The following is a 19,979-nucleotide window of genomic DNA, read 5'->3' as shown; positions in this document are numbered from 1 at the left end:
GGGGCTGGAACCCACCAACAGTGAGATCATACCTGAGCAGAAACCAAGAGTCCGACACTTTACCGACTGAGCCACCCAGGTGCCCCTTAAATATTTATTTTTAATTTAGAGTATAAGTTTCATGAGACAGGGATTCTTGCCTGTTTTGTTTCTAATCAAATTCCTACAACAATGTCCGGGATATGATAGGCACTGAGAAAATATTTGCTGACTTTATGAAATAAACAATGAACAGCACAGTCCCTCACCCTATCTATCCCTACCCCGAAATTCCATTCCCTTGGGGCAAATTTTTCCAAATCTTCTTCCTAGAATCTTTCTGCACATTTCTAAATGACATATGTTCTCTTCATTTGTAGTTTCAGATATTTTAGCAACTGCTCTTCATTCACACATATACACATCCAACTTCTCATAATTTCTGTCAGAGCACGGGTACCTGGCTGGCTCAGTCAATAGAGCATGCATCTCTTGATCTGGGGGTGGTGAGTTCAAGCCCTACATTTGGCCAAAAAAAATAAAATAAAATTTCTGTCAAAACAATATTTGAACATCTACAATTCTGTAAATCTTATTTGTAGCTAAGCCACATAGGGTGCTATGATTACCTTTGTTTTGGGGTAATCAATCCAGGTTGGTGAAGGATGGGGGAAAAGATAAAACAGAGTAGACGTGTTTGAACAAAGGGAAATTTACACTTGACACTAAATTAATACTTACACCAGAAAACTATGCATGTGAAAAACAAGGCAATTATTAACTATAGGGAACAATAAAAAAAGTACAATTGCCAAAACAACAAAAACTAATATTTACTTTGTGCCTGGCACTATTCTAACATATGTGAAGCACCTGCAGAAAGCTTCATAATGCTTGCTTGCAATACAAGGAAAAGGAATTGAAGTTCTAGGTTCAGGTAGTGGCTACTTTTTTTTTTTTTTTAATGTTTGAGAGAGAGAGAGAGACAGGCGTGAGCAGGGGAGGGCAGAGAGGGACAAACAGAATCCAATGCAGGCTCCAAGCTCTGAGCTGTCAGCACAGAGCCTAGCGCGGAGCTCTAACTCATGAATGGTGAGATCATGACCTGAGCGAAGTTGGCGGCTCAACCAACTGAGCCACACAGGTGCCCCTGAGGCTGATTCTGATTCCAGCCTAGTTTGTGCCCTTGGTAAGTAGCTTTTTTTGTTTGTTTATTCATTTTTTGAGGGGGATGGAGGGTCGGGGAGAGACACAGAACCTGAAGTAGGCTCCAACCTCTGAGCTGTCACCAGAGCTGGATGCGGGGGTTGATTTATGAGCTCTGAGCCAAAGTCAGACACTTAACTGACTGAGCCACCCAGGGACCCCTGGTAGGTAGCTTCTTGACCTTAAACATCAACTCTATGGACTGTTTCCCAAAAGACAATGCTGACTTTGCAGGACTGATGTAAGGATCAGAAGAGCTATTATTGCATGTAGAGTTTAGCACAATGCCTGGCCCATTTTAAGCCCCAATACAGAACAGCTGCTATTAAGAAGAGGGAATTTTCAACATGCTGTCAAGAAGGAAAACTCCAGTAAATCTAGTCCAAATGGACTTTTGTAGGGAAGAGTAGCAGACATACAAGTGCTTCTTTACAAAGAAAATATTATAATCAAAAGTGTGATTTCCCTTCTAAGAAGTCAGTTTCTAAGCAGTATAGTGCCTGTATCAAAACTAAAACTTCAGGATGCCTGGGTGGCTCAGTTGGTTAAGTGTCCAACTTCAGCTCAGGTTATGATCTCACCGTCTGTGGGTGTGAGCCCTGCATGTCAGGCTTTGTGCTGACAGCTCAGAGTCTGGAGCCTGCTTCAGACTCTGTGTCCCCCTCTCTCTCTGCCCCTCCTCCACTTGCACTCTGTCTCTCTCTCAAAAATAAGTAAACATTAAAAAAAATGTATTAAAAAAAACCCAACAACTAAAACTTCAGGGGTGCCTGGGTGGCTCAGTTGGTTAAGTGTCCGATTCTTGATTTGGGCTCAGGTCACCATCTCGTGGTTTGTGGGATTGAGCCCTGCCTCAGGCTCTGTGCTGATAATGCAGAGCCTGCTTGGGATTCTTTCTGCCCCGGTTCCACTCGTGTGTGCACACGTGCTCTCTCTAAACATTAAAAAAAAAAAAAAAGAAAAGAAAAAAAAAAGCCCTAAAACTTCAAGAGGGAAAAAAAAAATCACAGAATACATTTTATTTTACATCATATTCATTTTTCAAGTTACTAACATCCAAAAAGAATCCTTCTGGCAATAATAAAAATTTCCCGTTATACATATAACAGACCTTCTATATCAGCATTGTTCATTATAAAAATGTTCTGTTTGCATAGCCCAATACTAGCCATATAGTACTGAGGACTTGAAATGTGGCTAGTGCAACCAAGGAATTTTAAATTTTTACAACTTTTGATTTAAATGTAAATAGCCACGTGTAGCTAGTGACTACCATATTAGGTCGGCTGTATGATTTGGTTGCTTAAATACCTGGGAAAATCTACATTAATACATACAAGTTGTCTTAAGAGTTATTGTGCAGTTAATCATGTTTAATCAATGACGTCAGCTGTTAAAAATGATACAACAGCAAGCTTTAGCATAAGTATCTATAGGTATGCACTGTACTCAAATCTTGGTTTGGGATTAGGATATTAAAAGATCCATTCCATGTCTCTTACATTATGCAGCATAATTTTAAAAAAATCCAGTGATTCCTGAAACATAAATACCTAAGCAAAAATCAATCACCTCTTTTTCTTTTTTGATTTGTATGAAACAGCCACACCAACAGCTGACTAGCATATTCTAGGACATCATGATGTCACTTAAGTCCTAGCCTTGACCAGGTGCTTAGGTGTGGGTTTATTCTGCTCTTCCCAACACAGGTGCTCCCTTAAAAAAAGCAGGGAGTATGTAGAAAACAAGTGGCCTGTTTTATAAAACTCTAAATTTATTCAAAGTGTTAAAAGAGTTCACTCTCCCCTCCAAAATACTTTACATTAAAAAAAAAAAATCAAAACTGTTTTCTATTTCCTCAGCCACTGTACAAGCTGCTGCTTCCCTTTCTGGGCACAAGCCTCTGCCCCCTTTCCCCTCCCTCCCTTCACTCTCAGTATTGCTTTAAATTTGTTTATAAATCCCTCCTTCCCCACTCCCCCCATGTCCTGCCCTGCAGATGTAGCTTCCTTTCCAGATTTCAGGCCCTTGGCTGCAGGTAAGGCATGTTGGATGGGCAGAATTCTCAGGCAATGCCTGAAGGGCAGAATGTTTTGTGCTTCTGGGAGAAAGGCTGATTGGCTTTTTTCTTGACCAAGTGAAGGATCATTGTTTTTTCTTCCCCGTGGACATCTGTTGAGGGCCAAATATTTGGCTTGGAGTTGCCCAAGGCTGGGCAGCCCTGCCCAGTCTCCAGTTTCCCCCAGGCATAAGTCCATGACAGCTGGGTCTGACCACCATACCATTTGTCTGCCTGTGGATTGTGAAGGACAGAGGGTGGCACATGGCTACAGTAGGGCTTGATGAGCCCCCAACCTCTCAGAATGTGGGCACCAAATCCCCAGGGGAGGAATTTTTGGTTTTTGGCAGGCAAAACCAGGGTCAGCCAGGACCATGGGAGGTAGGGATGAGGGGGAAAGGTCTAACCACATAACTCTGGGGCGAGCAATGTTCCAGCTGCCAAAACCCCCTCCCCTTTTTCATTTCCCCCCTCCCCCTTCATCCTGTAGACTGTAGGATGACTCAGGAAAGGAGGACAGAAAAGAGGGAAAGGATTCTGTTCTGCTGATAGGAAAAAGGCAGATGACAGAGTACTCAGGGCTGGGGGAGGCCTGCTGGAATCTATAGTCATAGCTTCCCAGTTCCAGGAGGGGGGGTGGGTGGCGGGAGCCAGGCCCGCAGAGGCTTCATCAGCTCTGTTCCTTGTCCTTGACTAGTAAGACTGTGTGCTGGCCACCACTGGACACAGATAAGACCACACGGTTCTCCAGCTGTTTGCCTGTCATCTCCACAGGGCTCCAGGCATCCTCTTCCTGCCCCGTGCCCAGCTGGTAGTTGGTGCCCATGCCCCAGGCAAAAACACGACCTACAAGGGAGAGAAATGGGGGCAGCTGTCTCCAGGATTCCTAGCCCCACCTTTCTGTAGTGTGAGAAGCCTGGAACATGAGGGTGAATTTTGGCTTTGGCCTGTAGCAGCCTAGCAATGTCCCAGCCTCTAGTAGTTCAGGGAAGCTGAGAGAAGCCAAGGAGATCTTGGATTTAAAAAACAGCTTTGTCAACCAGAGACCACATTGCCAAAGACTTCTCCCTGCTCCTAGGTATGGCATTCAAGGTCCTACATGACTGGCCACTTCCCAACCCCTATACCACCCTCCATTCCAAGGACCTATGGGACTGCTCTAGATGCTCCTGCACTTCAGATGCCTTCCATGCCCTCCATTGCTTATCATAAAGGACTGAACCTTTAAGGTGTAGTACAAGCTCCACTTCCTCAGGAACTCTTCCCAGATAGTCCCAGGTCAAGCGCTTCTATCAGCTGCAGCCTTCTCAAGGTGCCCATTGCTGTCCCCCTCAGGCTTTGGTGACCACCTGGTTCACACTCTCCTCTGCTGTGCCTGCTATGACCCCAATGACTAAGCCTTCTTTCTCCTAGTAAAATTCTAAGTACAACTCTCTGGTTGTAAATAAAGAGGTCACCTTGGTGGAAAATGTAAAGAGAAGCCTGAGTTAGGAGTCTGGAGACCTGGATTCAAGTCCTACTGCCTATCTGGGCCTCAGTGACATATCCCCTTCCACTATTTTTCTATGCTACAAAACAAATCACCCTTATTAAAATAATTTGTTTACTCATTTTATGTCCATCAAAGTCAGAACTTCAGAGAATCAGGAGAAAAGCAACGTCATCACAAACAGTGCTCTGTGTATCTCAGCTCTATTCAATGATGGACATCAGAGGCTGATGAACAGTTTGGTAAGAATCATGACCCCCAAGCCCCAACCACACCGAATGTGGGCAGCCCCACTCACCATCCTTGGTCACGGCATACCCTACGGAGGCCCCACAAGCTACTGAGGAAACAGCAGGGAGCCTGGAGATGAGGGTGGGTATGCTCTTCTCCTCAGCACCCTCCCCAAGGCCCAGCCGCCCATACTCAGCGCGACCCAGGCTGTATGCTTTTCCTGTGGGAGGAGGGGAGAGATAAAGAGTACCAGAGGGCTTGTTCCAGGTAGGCCGGTTGAGTTCCCGTATCTGTGGGAGCTGGTCCCCACTCCCAGGGTGGTAAAAATGTCTGCAGTATATTCCAGTTCTGGGGAGTCCTGATAGAGCCCCCATAGGACCCCACTGAACTCATTCATACCTGGAGGGGTGCCAGGACTCTGAGGGATGGGGGTGGCCCTCATGGACCCACATCTGATCCAACCCATAGAGCAGGCCCAGGTTCCATATCTTACTGGGCTTATGCCCAAGGAACACTCCACCCTCAGCCCAGAGGTCCCACCTTCTGAATCCATGCAGACTGTATGATGCTGGCCACCAGAGAAGCCCACCCAGGACTTGGTAGAGTTCTTGAAGGATGTCAAGTTTTGGGGTACAAAGCAAGATTCTGTGCCTGGGGTTCCTGGGAGGAAAAGGCCAGGATAGAGCTGTCAAGGGTGAAGCTGTCCAAGGAGCTGTCCTTCTTCATTCCCTCACGCAGTGAGGTCGCCTCCCCCCACAACAAACACCAAGATATGGCTATTTTCACTTTACAGTGACAAAAATATGGCTCTGAGGGGTTAGCTGACCCCATCAAGAGCGAGCAATCAATGAGTGAAGCCAGGATTTGAACCCAAGTCACTCTGGGGTATGCTAGATGCTAGGCTTGGGACTCACCAAGCTGATGATAGTTGGAGAGGCCAAATCCATATACATGACCCTCGCAGGAGATGGCAAAAGTGAAGTAGGCACCACAGAAGGCATCCTGGAATCTCACGTGACCCCGGCTTCCTCTGGATTTCAGCATCACACACTTGGGGACCAAGAGTCGTTCTGTAGGCAGAGAGGCAAGGGTCAGTGGCAGACACACACAGCTTCTCTGTCTGCCCTGTGCTTTTTCCCCATTACTATAGCCCTTGGAGGGAGACTAAGCAGGCATTCTTCTCCCTATTAAGCAGAACAGGAAACTGAGGCCAGGAGAGTACAAGTGCCTCACTCAGTCTCCCAGAGCCTTAAGAGGTTAACATTTACATGGAACTTACCACGTGCCAAACATTCTTCTATGTTAGCTCATTTAACTTCACCACAACCCAATGAAGTAGGTTTAGAGATGAGGAAACTGTGTCCAGAGTCCCACAGCCAATAGGCAGCAGAACCACAATTCAAATCCAGGGTAGTACGGCTCTAGAGTCAGAGTTCTTAACTACCAGGTTAAGGTCTATCTGATGCAAGCCTAAAGACCGTTAGGGAATTGCTCTTGCCTCTGACCTTCACCAGGGGGTGGCTTGCCAAGTTGCCCCGCCAGAGGGACCTAAGCCACCTACCAAGGCCCTGCCGGCCACCACGGTTGGCAAATAATTCAGGCACACGGCCCAGCTGGCCCTGCTCCCCGCAGCCCAAAGTGTAGAGGTCACCATCAGCTGTCAGCATCACCAAGTGGTCATTTCCTGAGGGGGAGAGGAAGGCAGAGGATGCAGGGCTTGTCTGTAGGGCCCAGGGCTAGGCCAGCCACGGAACAAGGTTCTCCAACTCCTGCCTAGAGCAAGTACCCCCAGACTCACCTGAGGCCACCTTCACTACAGGCATTGTCAGCTGCACTTGCACAGGTACCATGCTCTTCTTCATGGGCTCCAAGAGTCCAATCACACCATTATTGTCCTGGAAGGTAGGGCAGAGCACTTACCAGCCAGTCGTGCCTGCCCCATACCAGTCAGGTCCAGGCTTGCAGGCAACCACAGAGCTGTCTGGTGAAGGACACTGGTGCCAGATGGGGATGAAGAGGTGGGCAGGAGCCGGGACAAATAATGAAATACTTAATGAATGAAATAGTATGTGGCTTGGGATTTGCATTAAAATAACAAAGGATTGGGGTGGTGGGGTGGATGGGAGTAGAGAGGAAACAAGTTTGGCCACAAATTGATGACTATAGAGGCGAGTAGATGGGTGTTCAATGTTATTTTTCTGATCACTTTTATGTGTTTGAAGTTCTCCATAAAAATTTTTAAAAACAGTCCTGATGAAGAAACACCTTATCAGATTCCTTTATTTTTAACACTTCAAAATAAACACCAAAGTACCAAAACAACTTTAACGCTGACTTTGTGTAAACTGCACTCCCTTGCCTTCAAAATTCTGAGATGTGACAATCTTTCCCATGCACCCCAAAACCCCTGACAGATGTAGGAGATGGCTGGGGAGGAGAGAGGTTGAAGGAGAAGGGTGAGGAGAGTAAGCTTCCTGGATTAGCCTCAGCTTAAAGGCATCCTTGATCCACCCTTTCCCAAGATACACATTTCATAATGTAGATTCAAGGTAAATGTGGACAGGCCTGGATGAAAAGACATGGGTCTGGGCCCAAGCTCTGCCTCTGGGCCTTGATTTCCCCACCATTACATACAAGAGGGAGGTAGAGATGGATTATCACTGGGGCCTCACCAGTTAATTCAGCCAGCCAACCCCCATGCAGTTCTCCAGACCCAGTCTTACCCTGAAGGAGCCCCAGAGGAAAACTCGGCCATCCTCAGTGAGGGCTGCTGTGTGACTGTCTCCTGCCGACACCTGTACCACTTTCTCTTGTAGTTCCACTTTCCCGGGAACCATCTCTGAGCCCTCTACTGATGTGTCCCTTCCCAGGGCACCCTCATCATTGCAGCCGAAGGAGTAGACCTGTGGCCAAGAAGCCTTCATTAGTGCAAGGTCTGGCCTCAGTCCATTCTCGTTTAGGCCACTCCCTGCTCAGCTAGCCAGCACCATTGCCACAGAGTAACTTTTGTGGCTCAAGGTTCCTTCTCCGAACCCCCAAGCCCAGGCCCTGTCCAATCCTGTGCCACCCACCCCAACCTACCTGGCCGCTTTTGCTTAGACACACGGTATGCATGCCCCCAGCCTCAGCCTGCACAATGTCCTCCGGAATGGGCACCAGGGCTGGCTTCTTCCTTTCCATCACATTCTCGCCCAGCCCCAGCTGGCCCACATCGCCCTGGCCCAGTGTCAGCACCATGCCTGGTTCTGTGCTGTGGGACCTATGTGAGACTGAGGGGTGAAGAAGACAGCCCTTGAGTGTGCAAGATGACAGAGGAAAGGAGGAGTCATTCTTTCTCCACTGCATGGGCTCTGGGATCACAAAAACCTGGGTTCAAGTCCCTGCTCTGCCACAGACCAGTAATATGACTTTTCTAATAAGCCTAAATTTCCTCATCTCTGATATGTGAATAGCAAAAATAACTATGTCACAGGGTTTTTGTGAAAATTAAAAACTGAGCACATTATTAATATGAGGGAGGAAATGTTAACAAGACACTCAATATTGTGAAATGAATCTTGGTGGGGAAGAGAAGAATGAGGATACAGATAGTCTTCCCAAATAGCTCCAAGTTCTCAGTTAGGAGTCACTGTGCCAACGAGGATTCATATAATGTCTACCCTTTCCTGACTGCTTACTCTACTAATGTGAAATTGCTTTGTAGTCCCCTAAATTATGCTACAGACCTTCCATATTAGGATCCTTTTTTATAGGAAAGGAAACAGAGACTCAGAGAGGTTAAATACCTTCCCAGTGTCACAAATCTAATAAATAGTAAAGTCTGCACTGAAACCAAGGGAACCTACATGGGTCAGAGCATCGTTCCTAGCCTCCATGTTCTGGCTGCGACTAACTCCCACACATATTCACACCCAACCCTTCCGCGCCTATCTGGGAACAAACAGGCAGCAGAAGAGGAAGGGGCGGGAGTAAGACATAAGACAGACATTTGCAAAAAGGTACAAGCCAACCAGCGGGCAGCAATGGGCCATCTGCTGCCCAATGACGGTCGCCCACGGCCCCGGACAACCTATGGCGTCCAGACCCTCCCTCCGGGGGTGTGGCCACAGCTGCCAGGGCCGCTATGGCTGCGCAGAGGGTGCCCTGGGCAGGGAGCCACCTGGTCGGGTTTTCTGGTCAGGAGGGCTCGGCCCGTGGGCACCTGGAACACGACGGGAGGCAGCGGCCCTCACTGCCTGGTTACGAGGGTCTGCAAAAGACAGACACTGTCTAAGTGTGGGTCCACACTATCCCCTCCCGGATTGGGGTTGGATTGCTCTCCTCACTGTCTCTCTCCAGGGTCCCAGGAAAGGAAACCACAACTACCTTCCTCAAATGCTACCAGGACATTATCTCATTTTCCTCTTAACAGCCCAGCGAGATTGGTGCTGCGCTGTTGTATGAATCAGGTAATTCAAGCTCAGCGATGTTAAGTGACTTAACCAAAGCTACACGACTGCAAAGTGGCAGAGCCTGGACTTGAACCTACTTCTGGAAGTCAATGGTCCTAGCCCTGGTGCATTACTGCCGGGAGCAAAGTGCTAGGGTCTCACACCCCCCCCCCACCACCTCCCAGTACTACCTGAGTGCTTGTAGACAAGTCTCTGCTGCTTTAGGAGTCTCAGAGGGTGGGATTCAGTAAGCTACAAGAGACTCCAGCTGGGTGGAGTTCTTGGGCTTCCAGGTCCCTCAGCTCCAGAGGTCAGGGAGGAAGGAGCCCAGTCCCAGAATATGGGGGCTCCAAGAGGCTACCCATTCAGAGATAGAGGCCAAAGCCAACTTACCCTTCACCTTCTTGCTTTTGGGGAGAGCATCCTCTGGAGGTGACCTTCTCTTAGCTATACGCTTGGGTGGCATCCTTTCCTGAAAAACCCAGGCAAATACTCCATTTCATTCATGGCAATCATTTACCTGCTCTCACTAGGTAACCCTAAAAAAGGTAAGAGGGATTCCAGCCATTCCATTTCTCAGAATTTATCTGAGAAGAATGGTAACAGAATAATGGATACATCCCAAGATTAAGTTCCATAAATATTCTCTACTGTATTTGTCATAACATTAAAAAGGAAAATGGAGCAACCCATGTACTCAATAGTAGGAGCTGGAAAGTACGTGGTATATTTATAATAGAATGGTATGAAGCCATTAAAAGTGATGCTTTCAGAGATTTATTTATTGAATCGGAAGATGCTCACCATTGCCAAATAATGTAAGTAGACTGAAAAAACACTTCATCATCCCATTAAAAAATGTATACATGTGTAAAAATATGTGTAGAAAACTGTGTGGAAAGAAGTACGTTCATTATTAACAATGGTAACCTCTGGAAAATGGGATTATAGACACATAATTTTTTTCTTTTTGTACCTTTCTATATTATCTAAGATATCTAACAACATTACATGTATTTTTTTTATTTTTTTATTACAAAAAATTAAAACCTTTAAGAACATCAAACAAAGTATCTCTCATAGCTCTCCCTCAACCTTGAGATACCACTAGTAACTCTGGCGAAGCACTACTGTTATCAGACCCTCCCATCCACAAAAAAGCACGATTCTCATTAAATAAAACCAAACCAGACCATTTGTGCCCTTTGATCCAAAAGTCCCATTCCTGCAAGGAACGTGGCCTTCCTAAACAGTCCAATAGCGCCTGGGTGGCGCAGTCGGTTAAGCGTCCGACTTCAGCCAGGTCACGATCTCGCGGTCCGCGAGTTCAAGCCCCGCGTCGGGCTCTGGGCTGATGGCTCAGAGCCTGGAGCCTGTTTCCGATTCTGTGTCTCCCTCTCTCTCTGCCCCTCCCCCGTTCATGCTCTGTCTCTCTCTGTCCCAAAAATAAATAAAAGTTGAAAAAAAAATACTTTAATAAACAGTCCAATAATAAATAAACACTGTGTACATGCTCACCAGGTATTAGAGAAAGGGCAAAGGAAACCACTTATAAGTTACGAGAAAGGTTCCATCCAGGGCAGCTAAGGTTCCATCCAGGGCAGCTACGAGCCTCAGCCCCAAACCCTCCTGCCTTTAGCTGCTGCTGTCCTGCAATGTTCTCCCTGTCTTCCTCAAGGCTACTGAGAACAGAGACATTTTCCCCAGCTCTCTCAATTCCAATCCAGCCTAAACGGTGTCCAAAGCCTCCTTCCTCCACACACCCAGCCCCGGAAATAAATCTTCATTGAGCCCTGGTCTTTAAGCTTGTGAAAAGAAGTCAAATTGTCTAAGCCTGGAGCTCCTGAAACCAGAATTGTAAACCCCCTGGCAGGGGCCAGGGCACTTTAGAGCTATCCTGATGTAGAAATAATATAGCTTGTGCTTGACCTTAGGCAAAATTACTTAATCTCTTCATGAATCAGTTTCTTCCTCAGTAAAACAGGGATAATAATAGTACCTACATCTTTGTTACATAGGATTAAATGAGCTAATATTGTAAATGTAATAAATTAGTATCAGTATTACAACATTCAGGGCCTGTCCCAGGTAATGCCTGAGAATAGCTCTAAGCTAATCTAACCCACCTCTCCTCCATTTTGTAGATAAGGGATGAGACTCTACCCAACACTAAAAATGGAATGAGAACTCCAGAGTCCTTCTCAGGCTCAGCTGTGGCCCTAACCAGCACCCTGCACCTCCCTTCCCCCCCACCCCAATGTCTTTCTTCCAGTAGGTCCTAGAGCCTCAGCCCCTCCAGCTCCCTATTGCAGAGTAATGAACACAAGGCCAATGGCCTCTTGAATTTCCAGGCACTTTCCTGCTAACTATCCTGGGGCAGAACAAAGGACTGAAGATGAGGAAGTAGCCAAAGGTTTAGAATTCTCCAAGCCAGTGTAGGCTGAGCCTCGGCAGGCTGAGCTGCTTCTACAGGTTGTGACTGGCCCAGTTCTGACTCTGATGAGGTGGCAGTTCTGAGCGTCACCCAACTTTTAGTCCCTTGGGGTGTGATTCCCCCTCTTGGGGTGGGACTCCTCCTCTCCAACCCACCTCTTTGAGACCCCTCTTACCATGCTAAAAATGCACATTCTCGGGGATTAGAGGGAATTGGATTCACCTGCCAGGGCTGTGGCTTGTTCACCCCAGCTTTTGTGGCCATGGTTAGCCAGCAGCCTTGACCTCTCTGAGCTGTACCCTCATCTGTCAAGGGGAATGCAATGACTTCTCAGGGCTGCCCTCAAAACTGAATGAAATATCTGTTTTCAGTGCTAAGCACACAGTAAGTACTCAATACATGGCAGCGTTTATTCATTTGTTCCACAAATATTCATTAAGTGCCTATCACCACTGTTTGGTTTTGGGTCAGGTGTAGCAAGGAAAAGGGGACTACCCCTCTCCCTGTTCCCATGAAGCTTACACTGTAGTATGGAAGACACATTACAGATGATGCTGAGTGAAGGATAAGGAGATACAGTAAGAGATCACTTGGGGGGGACACAACAATGTGAGTGTACTTAACACTGAGCTATATGCTTAAAAATGGTTAAAATGGTAAATTTTATGTTTGTGTTACCACACTAAAAAAATAAAATGCCTTGGGGTAGGGGAATAGAGTGGTCGGAGGGGATGACATTTAAGCTAAGACCTGAAATATGAGAGAAAGACAGTAGGGCAAGACCATGACGAAAGTGGTCTGCTAAATGGCATGTCTGGGAACGTGGGGAGACCAGTGCAGCTTCAGCTGGAGAGCAACTGGTCAGACGACATGAGGAGAGCAGGGGCTGGATCATGCAACACCTTGTAGGGAACACAGAAAAATTTTAAGAAAGTCTTCATCAGATTTACATTCTTAAATGGCTGTTCGGCTACTGGAAAGAAAATGGAATGGACTGGAAGAGGAGCCTATTGCAGGCATCCAAAGGAGAGACGATGGTGACTTGATTTGGTCTGTCTGAGGTAATAGAGAAAAAGGAGACAAAACTGATCAACTTAGGAGACAAATTCGATGTGTGGATTAGATGTGCAGAGTGAGGGAGAGGGAGAGATCCAGAATGACCTTCTTCATCCTAAAAAAAATCCAGAGGATCCCAGGCAGGCCTCCCCAGAATCTCCCTATGAGCTTGGCCAAACACAAGGACTCCTAGGCATTGGGTTAAATGACTAGGAGGCCGGTATGGGGCGCCTGGCTGGCTCAGTCAGTGCAGTGTGTGACTCCTGATCCCGGGGTTTATGAGTTGGAGCTCCACACTGGGTATAGAGATTACTTAAAAATAAAATCTTAAAAGAAAATGACTAGGAGGATGGTAGACTTCTATTAGTGAGATAGAGAACACTGGGGGACAAACAGGAGAGAAGAGACTGAGAAGACCATTTCTCCAGGTGTTTTCCTGAAGCTTGAAGTCGTTGGGAGCCAACGAGAGATGTGAAGTATGCAGAGCTGGGTGGGTGAAGGGGTGTGGGATAGAACAGGTATCCCTTGTTTCAGGTAGACAACTTGGATCCCTGGCCAAGCCGGCAGCCAGCTGAGTGTGTCCAGGGCTCTATCCTGCTAAAGGCAAATCTCCCATCAGTTCATCAAAATGACCTGTAGAGGTTAGCTGTGCCACAGACGGAGACCGTGTAACAGGATGGAAGAGTACTCACAACAAGAAGTGAAGTGAAAGCACAGGGAAGAGAATTATGTCAGCATACTGGCACTGACGCTGGGTTGACCTGTAGGCAAGGCCTGAAGTGCAGACAGAAAAATAAATGAGGTGGTTGGTATCATGGGGGCACTAACAAAAAACATGTGTTACTGTGGGTTGGAACCCAGTGAACATCTCCTTAGACACCTGTGTTTTGGCTAAAATTGTGGGGCATCTCACTGCAAGCTATGAACATTGATCCTATTTCACAGACGAGGAAGCTGAGGCTCAGAAAGGTAAAGTATCTCACCCAAGACTGGACGAGGAAGTGAACGTCTTAACCAAGTTGGTCAGACTCCAAAGCTGGTGTCCTTTCCAACTTCCTCCCCAATGTTCCCCAGTCTCTCAGCCTGCCTGGGAACTATCTCTCATACCTTCTCCCCAAGAAAAGACAGCAACTTGGCTCTGGTCTTCTGATACCTACCCCATCCCATTCCAGAAGTCATTCATGATCTTTCTAAACCTCAAACCTGAAACAAGGTGCTTCTTTGCTCAGACTCCCACTGGCTCCTTCTGCCTGGAAGATAAAGCCCACATTTTCTAGCCTGGTACGGAAGGTTCCAGACTCTGGTACTGACATAACTTTTGGCCTATCCCTTTTCTGTCACAATCTCCTTACTCTTCCCACACAATCTTAGACTGCTTATTGTTCTCTCTGTCCATTTGCATCTCTATACCTTCCCACCCCTTATCCTACTAGAAGAATGTCTACTCAGTCCCAAAATCACCTCCACTAGTAAATCTTCCAGATCTCTCCCCTCATCCCAAAGGAATCATTCTCTCCCAGAGAAATGGGACTTTTGGATCTGGATCGTAATTACTCTAATTTACATGTCTGTCCATCATACCAACCTACTCCTTAAAATGTGAGCCACTCTGGGGCACTGGCCGCTCCTATCGTCTGTATGCCAACAATCTTTTACTCCTCACAAGATGAGGAAGGACTATCACTTCTAATTCAGTTGCTGCACCTGAGGCTCAGAGAAATAAATTTACTTGCCTAAATTCATACAGTCAGTAAAAGAGAGTCAGGAATAGAACTCAGGTATATATGACTGATTAAAAAACCCCACAAAAACAAACAAAAAAACACATCAGCCAAAGGCAGACCATGATCCAGGCAAGGTTGGAGGCAGCCCAGGCAGGCCTCCCCAGGATCCCCCCATGAGCTTGGCCAAACACAATGAGTGAGGGCTGAAGCTACCTAAGAGGGAGAGGACAGTGAGATAAGAGAGGAGACACTGAAGCAGCTTGGGTCTGACAGGGTGGGCCAGGTGGGTGCTGGACCCACTGAAAAATGCGGGGAAGGACAGACCTGGGTTCTCTCTGAGCCTAAGAATTTCTGCCTCTCAGATGGAGGTCTCTAGGTATAGCAGAATGCTGTCGTGAGCAATCCCGTGAGGTGTCCTGGGGGCACCTGGCTGGCTCAGTGTGAGGAGCATGCAATTCTTGATCTCGGGGTCACGAGTTCAAGCCCTATATTGGGCCTAGAGCTTAAAGAAATAAGTAAACAGGGGTGCCTGGGTGGCTCAGTCGGTTGAGCATCCGACTTCAGCTCAGGTCATGATCTTATGGCTCGTGAGTTCGAGCCCCACATCGGGCTCTGTGCTGACAGCTTGGAGCCTTGAGTCTGCTTCAGATTCTGTGTCTCCTTCTCTCTCTGCTCCTCCCCCATTCATGCTCTATCTCAAAAATAAATAAATGTTAAAAAATTTAAAAAAATAAGTAAACAAACAAACAATAAACTTTTTTCAGGGTGGAGTCCTTCACATCCTCTACTACACAAATCAGTTCTTTGTATGGACACCCTCTCTAACTGCTCTGGGTGTGTTTTCTTAATCACACAGTAAGTGTCTCGACTAGGAATAAGCAGCAATCTTTTGTCCCCACCCTAAACCCCCCTAACAAACACAGCTTCCATCCTCAGCAGCTTACAGTCGGGGAGAAGAGTGAGACACAGTCACAAAAGAGTAAGGTCAGATATAGAGTCAACTTCCACTAATAGGCATCTATGATGCCTGGAATGCGCACACCTGCCCTCTGAGGTAAGTGTGATCACCCTGGTTTTACAGAGAAAAAAGTTGTGCCCCAGGCCACACAGGTGGGGTGAGATCCCAGGTCTCCTGACCACTTCCCATCAGCACCAGAGCATCCCCCTTCCTCCTCTTCCCCTTTCTCCCTGGGCTTCAGTTTCCTCAGGTGGTGAACCAAGGTATACCAGACTAGACAGTCTACCAGGGGCCTGGTGTTCTGCTGTGACCTTCTATGACCCCTCCACAGCCTGGTTTCTGCAAAGAAAGATAGAGCCCTCTCTGACCACAGCAGCTGTCCCTGCCACCACCCCTACTTCCTTACTTGCCTGCCAGACTCAGAAGCTTAAGAATCTCTTTGTAAGAAAGGTCCCCAGGAAGAAAGGGAGGAGAAAGTCTCATCTGTCAACAAACACTTGCTGAGCTCCTGCTATGTGCCAGCCACAGAGCTGATACACTTCACTCCAGGAGTTCACCAGAGGAGCCCCCTTGCATGCAGAGGTATCCTGGGGAAAAGGGACCTCAGCTTCCACCGGATGTTAGAATCACTGCTTTGTGAAAAATACAGGATATAAGTAATTCTCACCATACACCTCTTACCTTCATTTTACAGATAAGGAAACTAATGCCCAAGGAGACTGGGGGGGGGTGGTGGCCCAAGGGTACCTAACCAATAAGCTACAAAGCTGAACAGTATTCCTGCTCTTGGGATGTCTTTGTGACAAAAGCATGGTGAACTCCTAATTCCATCTTTCCAGACCCATTCTGATGCCCTTCTTGGGTGACCCCCTCCCTGCCTCCTCCACCCTCACCCAGTGTTTCTTGGTCTTGCATGCCAGACCTCTCGATACCCGGTCCTTGCTGTATTATCTTGTTACTCCTTTCTTTGTACCCCACACTGAAACATCTATGGTATTTCTGACCCCAACACTCACCTTTACCTTCGTGCCTCTCCATGCCCCTGGCTGGATGGCACTAACCCCTCCACCTCTGTGGGCTGAATAACTCCACTGTCCTTGAAAACCCCATCCAAGAGTCATCTCACCCGGAAAGCCATCCGGACCCTCCTGGGCAGGGTTGGGTGACCCCCTCAAGAGTTTCCATACCACTCCATACGTTCGACTTCTGCCAGGACACACAAGTTACACTTGGTTGGAGCACCTCAATTACCATCTGAGGAATGAATGACTTGCCAGCAGCAGCGCCGCTGGGTCCACGGACATACGTGGGTGACACACTGGACCTTAACCGAGGCCCCCACAGGGGTCTTCCCAAGGAGACCAGGGGCCACACGGGGCCCTTCTCACCATTGTTCCTCAGCCCTGCCAGCGCGGCACGAAGTAGACAGACAGTAAAAATCAGTTGACAGCTGAGTTGATGCGGGGTTCACAGCACACCTCTCCAAGGCTCAACAGTCTTCCTCTTGGTGCCTGGTGACGCTGACTTCTTGCCCTGCAGAAGACCCTCGCCAGCCTATACCTCGCGCTCCTAAGGCACACACTCTCCGGGCAGGATCCCCCCCGCGCCCCGCTGCTCTGCCAATCGCATCCTCGGGACGAATGCTGGACAAAACCACTTTCCCCTCTCCGGAAGCGCAGCCGGGGCTGCCGGTCCCGGGCCGCGAAGCGCGCGGGTCTGCGCCCTGCGGGGTCACGGCGGCCGCGCGCACCCGGCCGGCCGCGCTCGGGCCGTTTGAATCTCCCGCCCGCGCGGGCGCCGCGGGCGGACGAGAGAGGCGCGGCGGCAGAGGGGCCGCGCGGCCCTCGCTGGAGCCAGGCGGGGCCGGGCCGGCTCCAGGGCGCCCCGCGGGGCCGGGGACCCGCGCGCCTGCTCCCGCGCCTTCCTGCCGCCCGGCTTCACGTGGGGCCGGCGCCGCCGACACGAGCGCGCGGGCGACGGCCCCGGCCTGCCAGGGCTCCGGCTGTGGCCGTCCGGGGTGCAACCTTCCGCCCGGACCCTCCGCCCCGACCCTCCGCCCGTGACGGGTGCGACCTACCTCGCTGCAGGTCCGCCACAAGCAACTCCTCCGCCCGCCTGCCCGGCCGCGAACTGCCCCAGAGCATGCGCTCTGCAGGCCTCCGGCCCCGACCCCGGGCCAGAAAGAAAAACAAAGAGCCCGGCGGCCCCTGGCGGCCGCTCCCGGAAGTGCAAGTGGCGCGCTCGGGCTAGAGCGCTCCCGACCAGGCTCTCTCCGCCCTGGCCCCGGTACAATGGGTGTGTATTTTGGAGACTCCAAATCCGGACCGGTGGACTGACAACCAGAAACTACTTGAAACCGGGGTTTCAAGTTTGGGAAGATCTTGTGGGGCAGAGACTGCACGCAGAAGATACTGATAATGCTTTCAAAAGGGTCTCCGTCAGAGAAAGATGAGAAGAAATCAGACCATCAACAACTACACAGGGCCAACTACACAGGGGCATCTGGCTCAGCCTGGGGCTTAAGAAAGGCTTTCCAAGGTAAGGCTAAGAGGGCAGAGCATCTAGGACGCATCCCTTGCGAAGACAGGGAACGATGAGAGAGTAGAGTGGTTGTGGGAAACTGCCAAGGTGTGACTGGGGCAGAGGGTGCCTATGGGAGTGAGCAGAGAACACTAGAGAGCAAGGGTCAGATCATGATGCAGGGCCTAGTGTATCCAAGGAGTACAGCTTCTATCCTGAGGCAGTGAAGAACTAGGGAAGGGATTTGAGCATGGGAGTGACACGAGCAGAATTTGTTTTAGAGCAAAATGGAGAATGGACTTGGCAGAAGGAGAAACCAAGAGTGGGGGGAGCAAGAGAAGTGAGGGAGACCAGCGAAGAAAGAATGTGGGGCTATGAATTGGGGTTGGGAGCTGGAGATGGAAAATAGGCACCAAGCTGACTATGCTCTCTTAATACACTCCTTCTTCAGTGGATACAAACAGTTCAAGATTCCAGATGTTCCCTGAGGTGACTTCTCAGGCCATTTGATTGTGTCTGGAGGGTTTCTGAGGTCAGGACAGGGACCTCTGCAGAAGGGTATTTTCTCCATTTCGTGTTGATTCTGACTCTGAAAGTCATTCAATCATACCTGAACTCTAGATGGATACTTTTGGTGAGTATTTACCAACTGAATTTCTCCTACTATGCAGAACCCATCCCAAAGGACTCCCCATATTCAGGGTCTCTTACCTCTCCAAATTTACCTCTGCCTCCATCATGGACTCCTCTTTTAGATGATATACTGTGTGATTTCTCCAAGTTTTAACCCTGGATGTTTGATCTCTCTCTGCGTTCTTCTTCCAAGATCTTACTCATTCCCATGGCTTAATGTAATTATAAAAATGATTATTATCACCCATTTTGTAAAACTGTTTACTTTGTTAACTACAGAAACACATCCACCCATGTCCATGAGCTCATTTGTTCCTTACAAAACCTCACGATAGTTGGAAAATGAGAAAAATGAGGTTCAAAGGTGAGGCAAGTTCTCTGGGGTCAGCACACAAGTGGTAAAGGGGACCAGAGCTCTTGTTCAGCCTGGAGCCATCATCTTTTAACTGAGAGGGCAGTCCATTTGGTCTGGTTCTGACCTCCACCCTAAGTTTCAGCTATCTCTTCCCAGAAGACCCCACACCTAAAATAAAACATGTTATGTACGCATCTAGACCTCTCCCCCCCCCCCCCCGCCACTTCATTCTTACAGCCAAGAGTAAGGTTCTCTGAGAAGTAAAGATTCAATCCTTAACTTATTTTCTGATTCTTCCCTCTTCTCTCCTCTTCATGTTTCGGTTGCTGCCCCTCTGGTCTAAAGCACCACCCTCCTGGCCTCTGCTCCTGACTCACATCCCTTCCCCTCCATTTTGTTCCACCTAGATCCCCATTAGTCACCCTAAATCATGGCTCTGAGAACTTGCCCTGCATACAAATCTTTAAAGACTCGGGTATTTCTTCAGTGCTGTACTCGGAGCACCAGGCAGCAATTGCCCCAAGCTGTTGACTTCCCACTCTCTCCTTAGCCTCTGCGCTGTACTCTGAAGGTGCCCATGTTCATTCTACCTTCTCACCTTTATTGGGGCTGTTTCCCCTACCAATAAGGCTCAATTCAGGCCCCATCTCTGTGAGGACTTCCTTGACCCCACTTATCTTTTCCTATTCTGAGCCGAAATATTAATTTTAATTATTTTTTACATTCTATCATTTATTTCACTTATTGCACACAAACCATAATAAGAACAATCAATTGAAGCTGGCCCAGAACTGGCTCAAATGATAGAAGTGAAGGACACTGAAAGTTATTATAACTGTATTCCATATGCATAAAAGTTAAGTAGAGATATGGAAGATATAAAAAGACCCAAAGTGAATTTCTTG

At 48.3% G+C, this 19,979-nt stretch overlaps 1 protein-coding gene across 4 annotated transcripts; it reads right to left on the bottom strand.

Moving 5' to 3' along the window:
• Window positions 1–2,171: 2,171 nt before the first annotated feature.
• RCC1 (regulator of chromosome condensation 1) lies at window positions 2,172–17,711 on the bottom strand. Of its 4 annotated transcripts, none has more exons than XM_030324385.2 (11): window positions 17,644–17,696; window positions 9,788–9,866; window positions 9,124–9,213; window positions 8,046–8,233; window positions 7,688–7,867; window positions 6,763–6,859; window positions 6,526–6,648; window positions 5,879–6,034; window positions 5,505–5,624; window positions 5,032–5,184; window positions 2,172–4,090 (listed from the first exon to the last, which is right to left on the bottom strand). In XM_030324385.2, exons 2-11 carry the CDS (start codon window positions 9,858–9,860, stop codon window positions 3,915–3,917), a joined length of 1,356 nt encoding a protein of 451 aa, XP_030180245.1. In that variant the 5' UTR covers window positions 9,861–9,866; window positions 17,644–17,696; the 3' UTR covers window positions 2,172–3,914. The 4 variants fall into 4 exon arrangements, with proteins under 4 accessions (XP_030180245.1, XP_032450120.1, XP_032450122.1 ...); XM_032594229.1 differs by lacking the exon at window positions 17,644–17,696 and adding an exon at window positions 16,955–17,160 and having other exon boundaries at window positions 2,188–4,090; XM_032594231.1 differs by lacking the exon at window positions 9,124–9,213 and having other exon boundaries at window positions 2,188–4,090; window positions 17,644–17,711.
• Between the last annotated feature and the right edge of the window lie 2,268 nt (window positions 17,712–19,979).

This window comes from Lynx canadensis, chromosome C1 (genome assembly GCF_007474595.2).
Source record: "Lynx canadensis isolate LIC74 chromosome C1, mLynCan4.pri.v2, whole genome shotgun sequence".
Classification (NCBI taxonomy): domain Eukaryota; kingdom Metazoa; phylum Chordata; class Mammalia; order Carnivora; family Felidae; genus Lynx; species Lynx canadensis.
The sequence above is the reverse complement of the archived record's forward strand: the minus strand, read 5'-3'. Positions and strand labels throughout refer to the sequence as shown.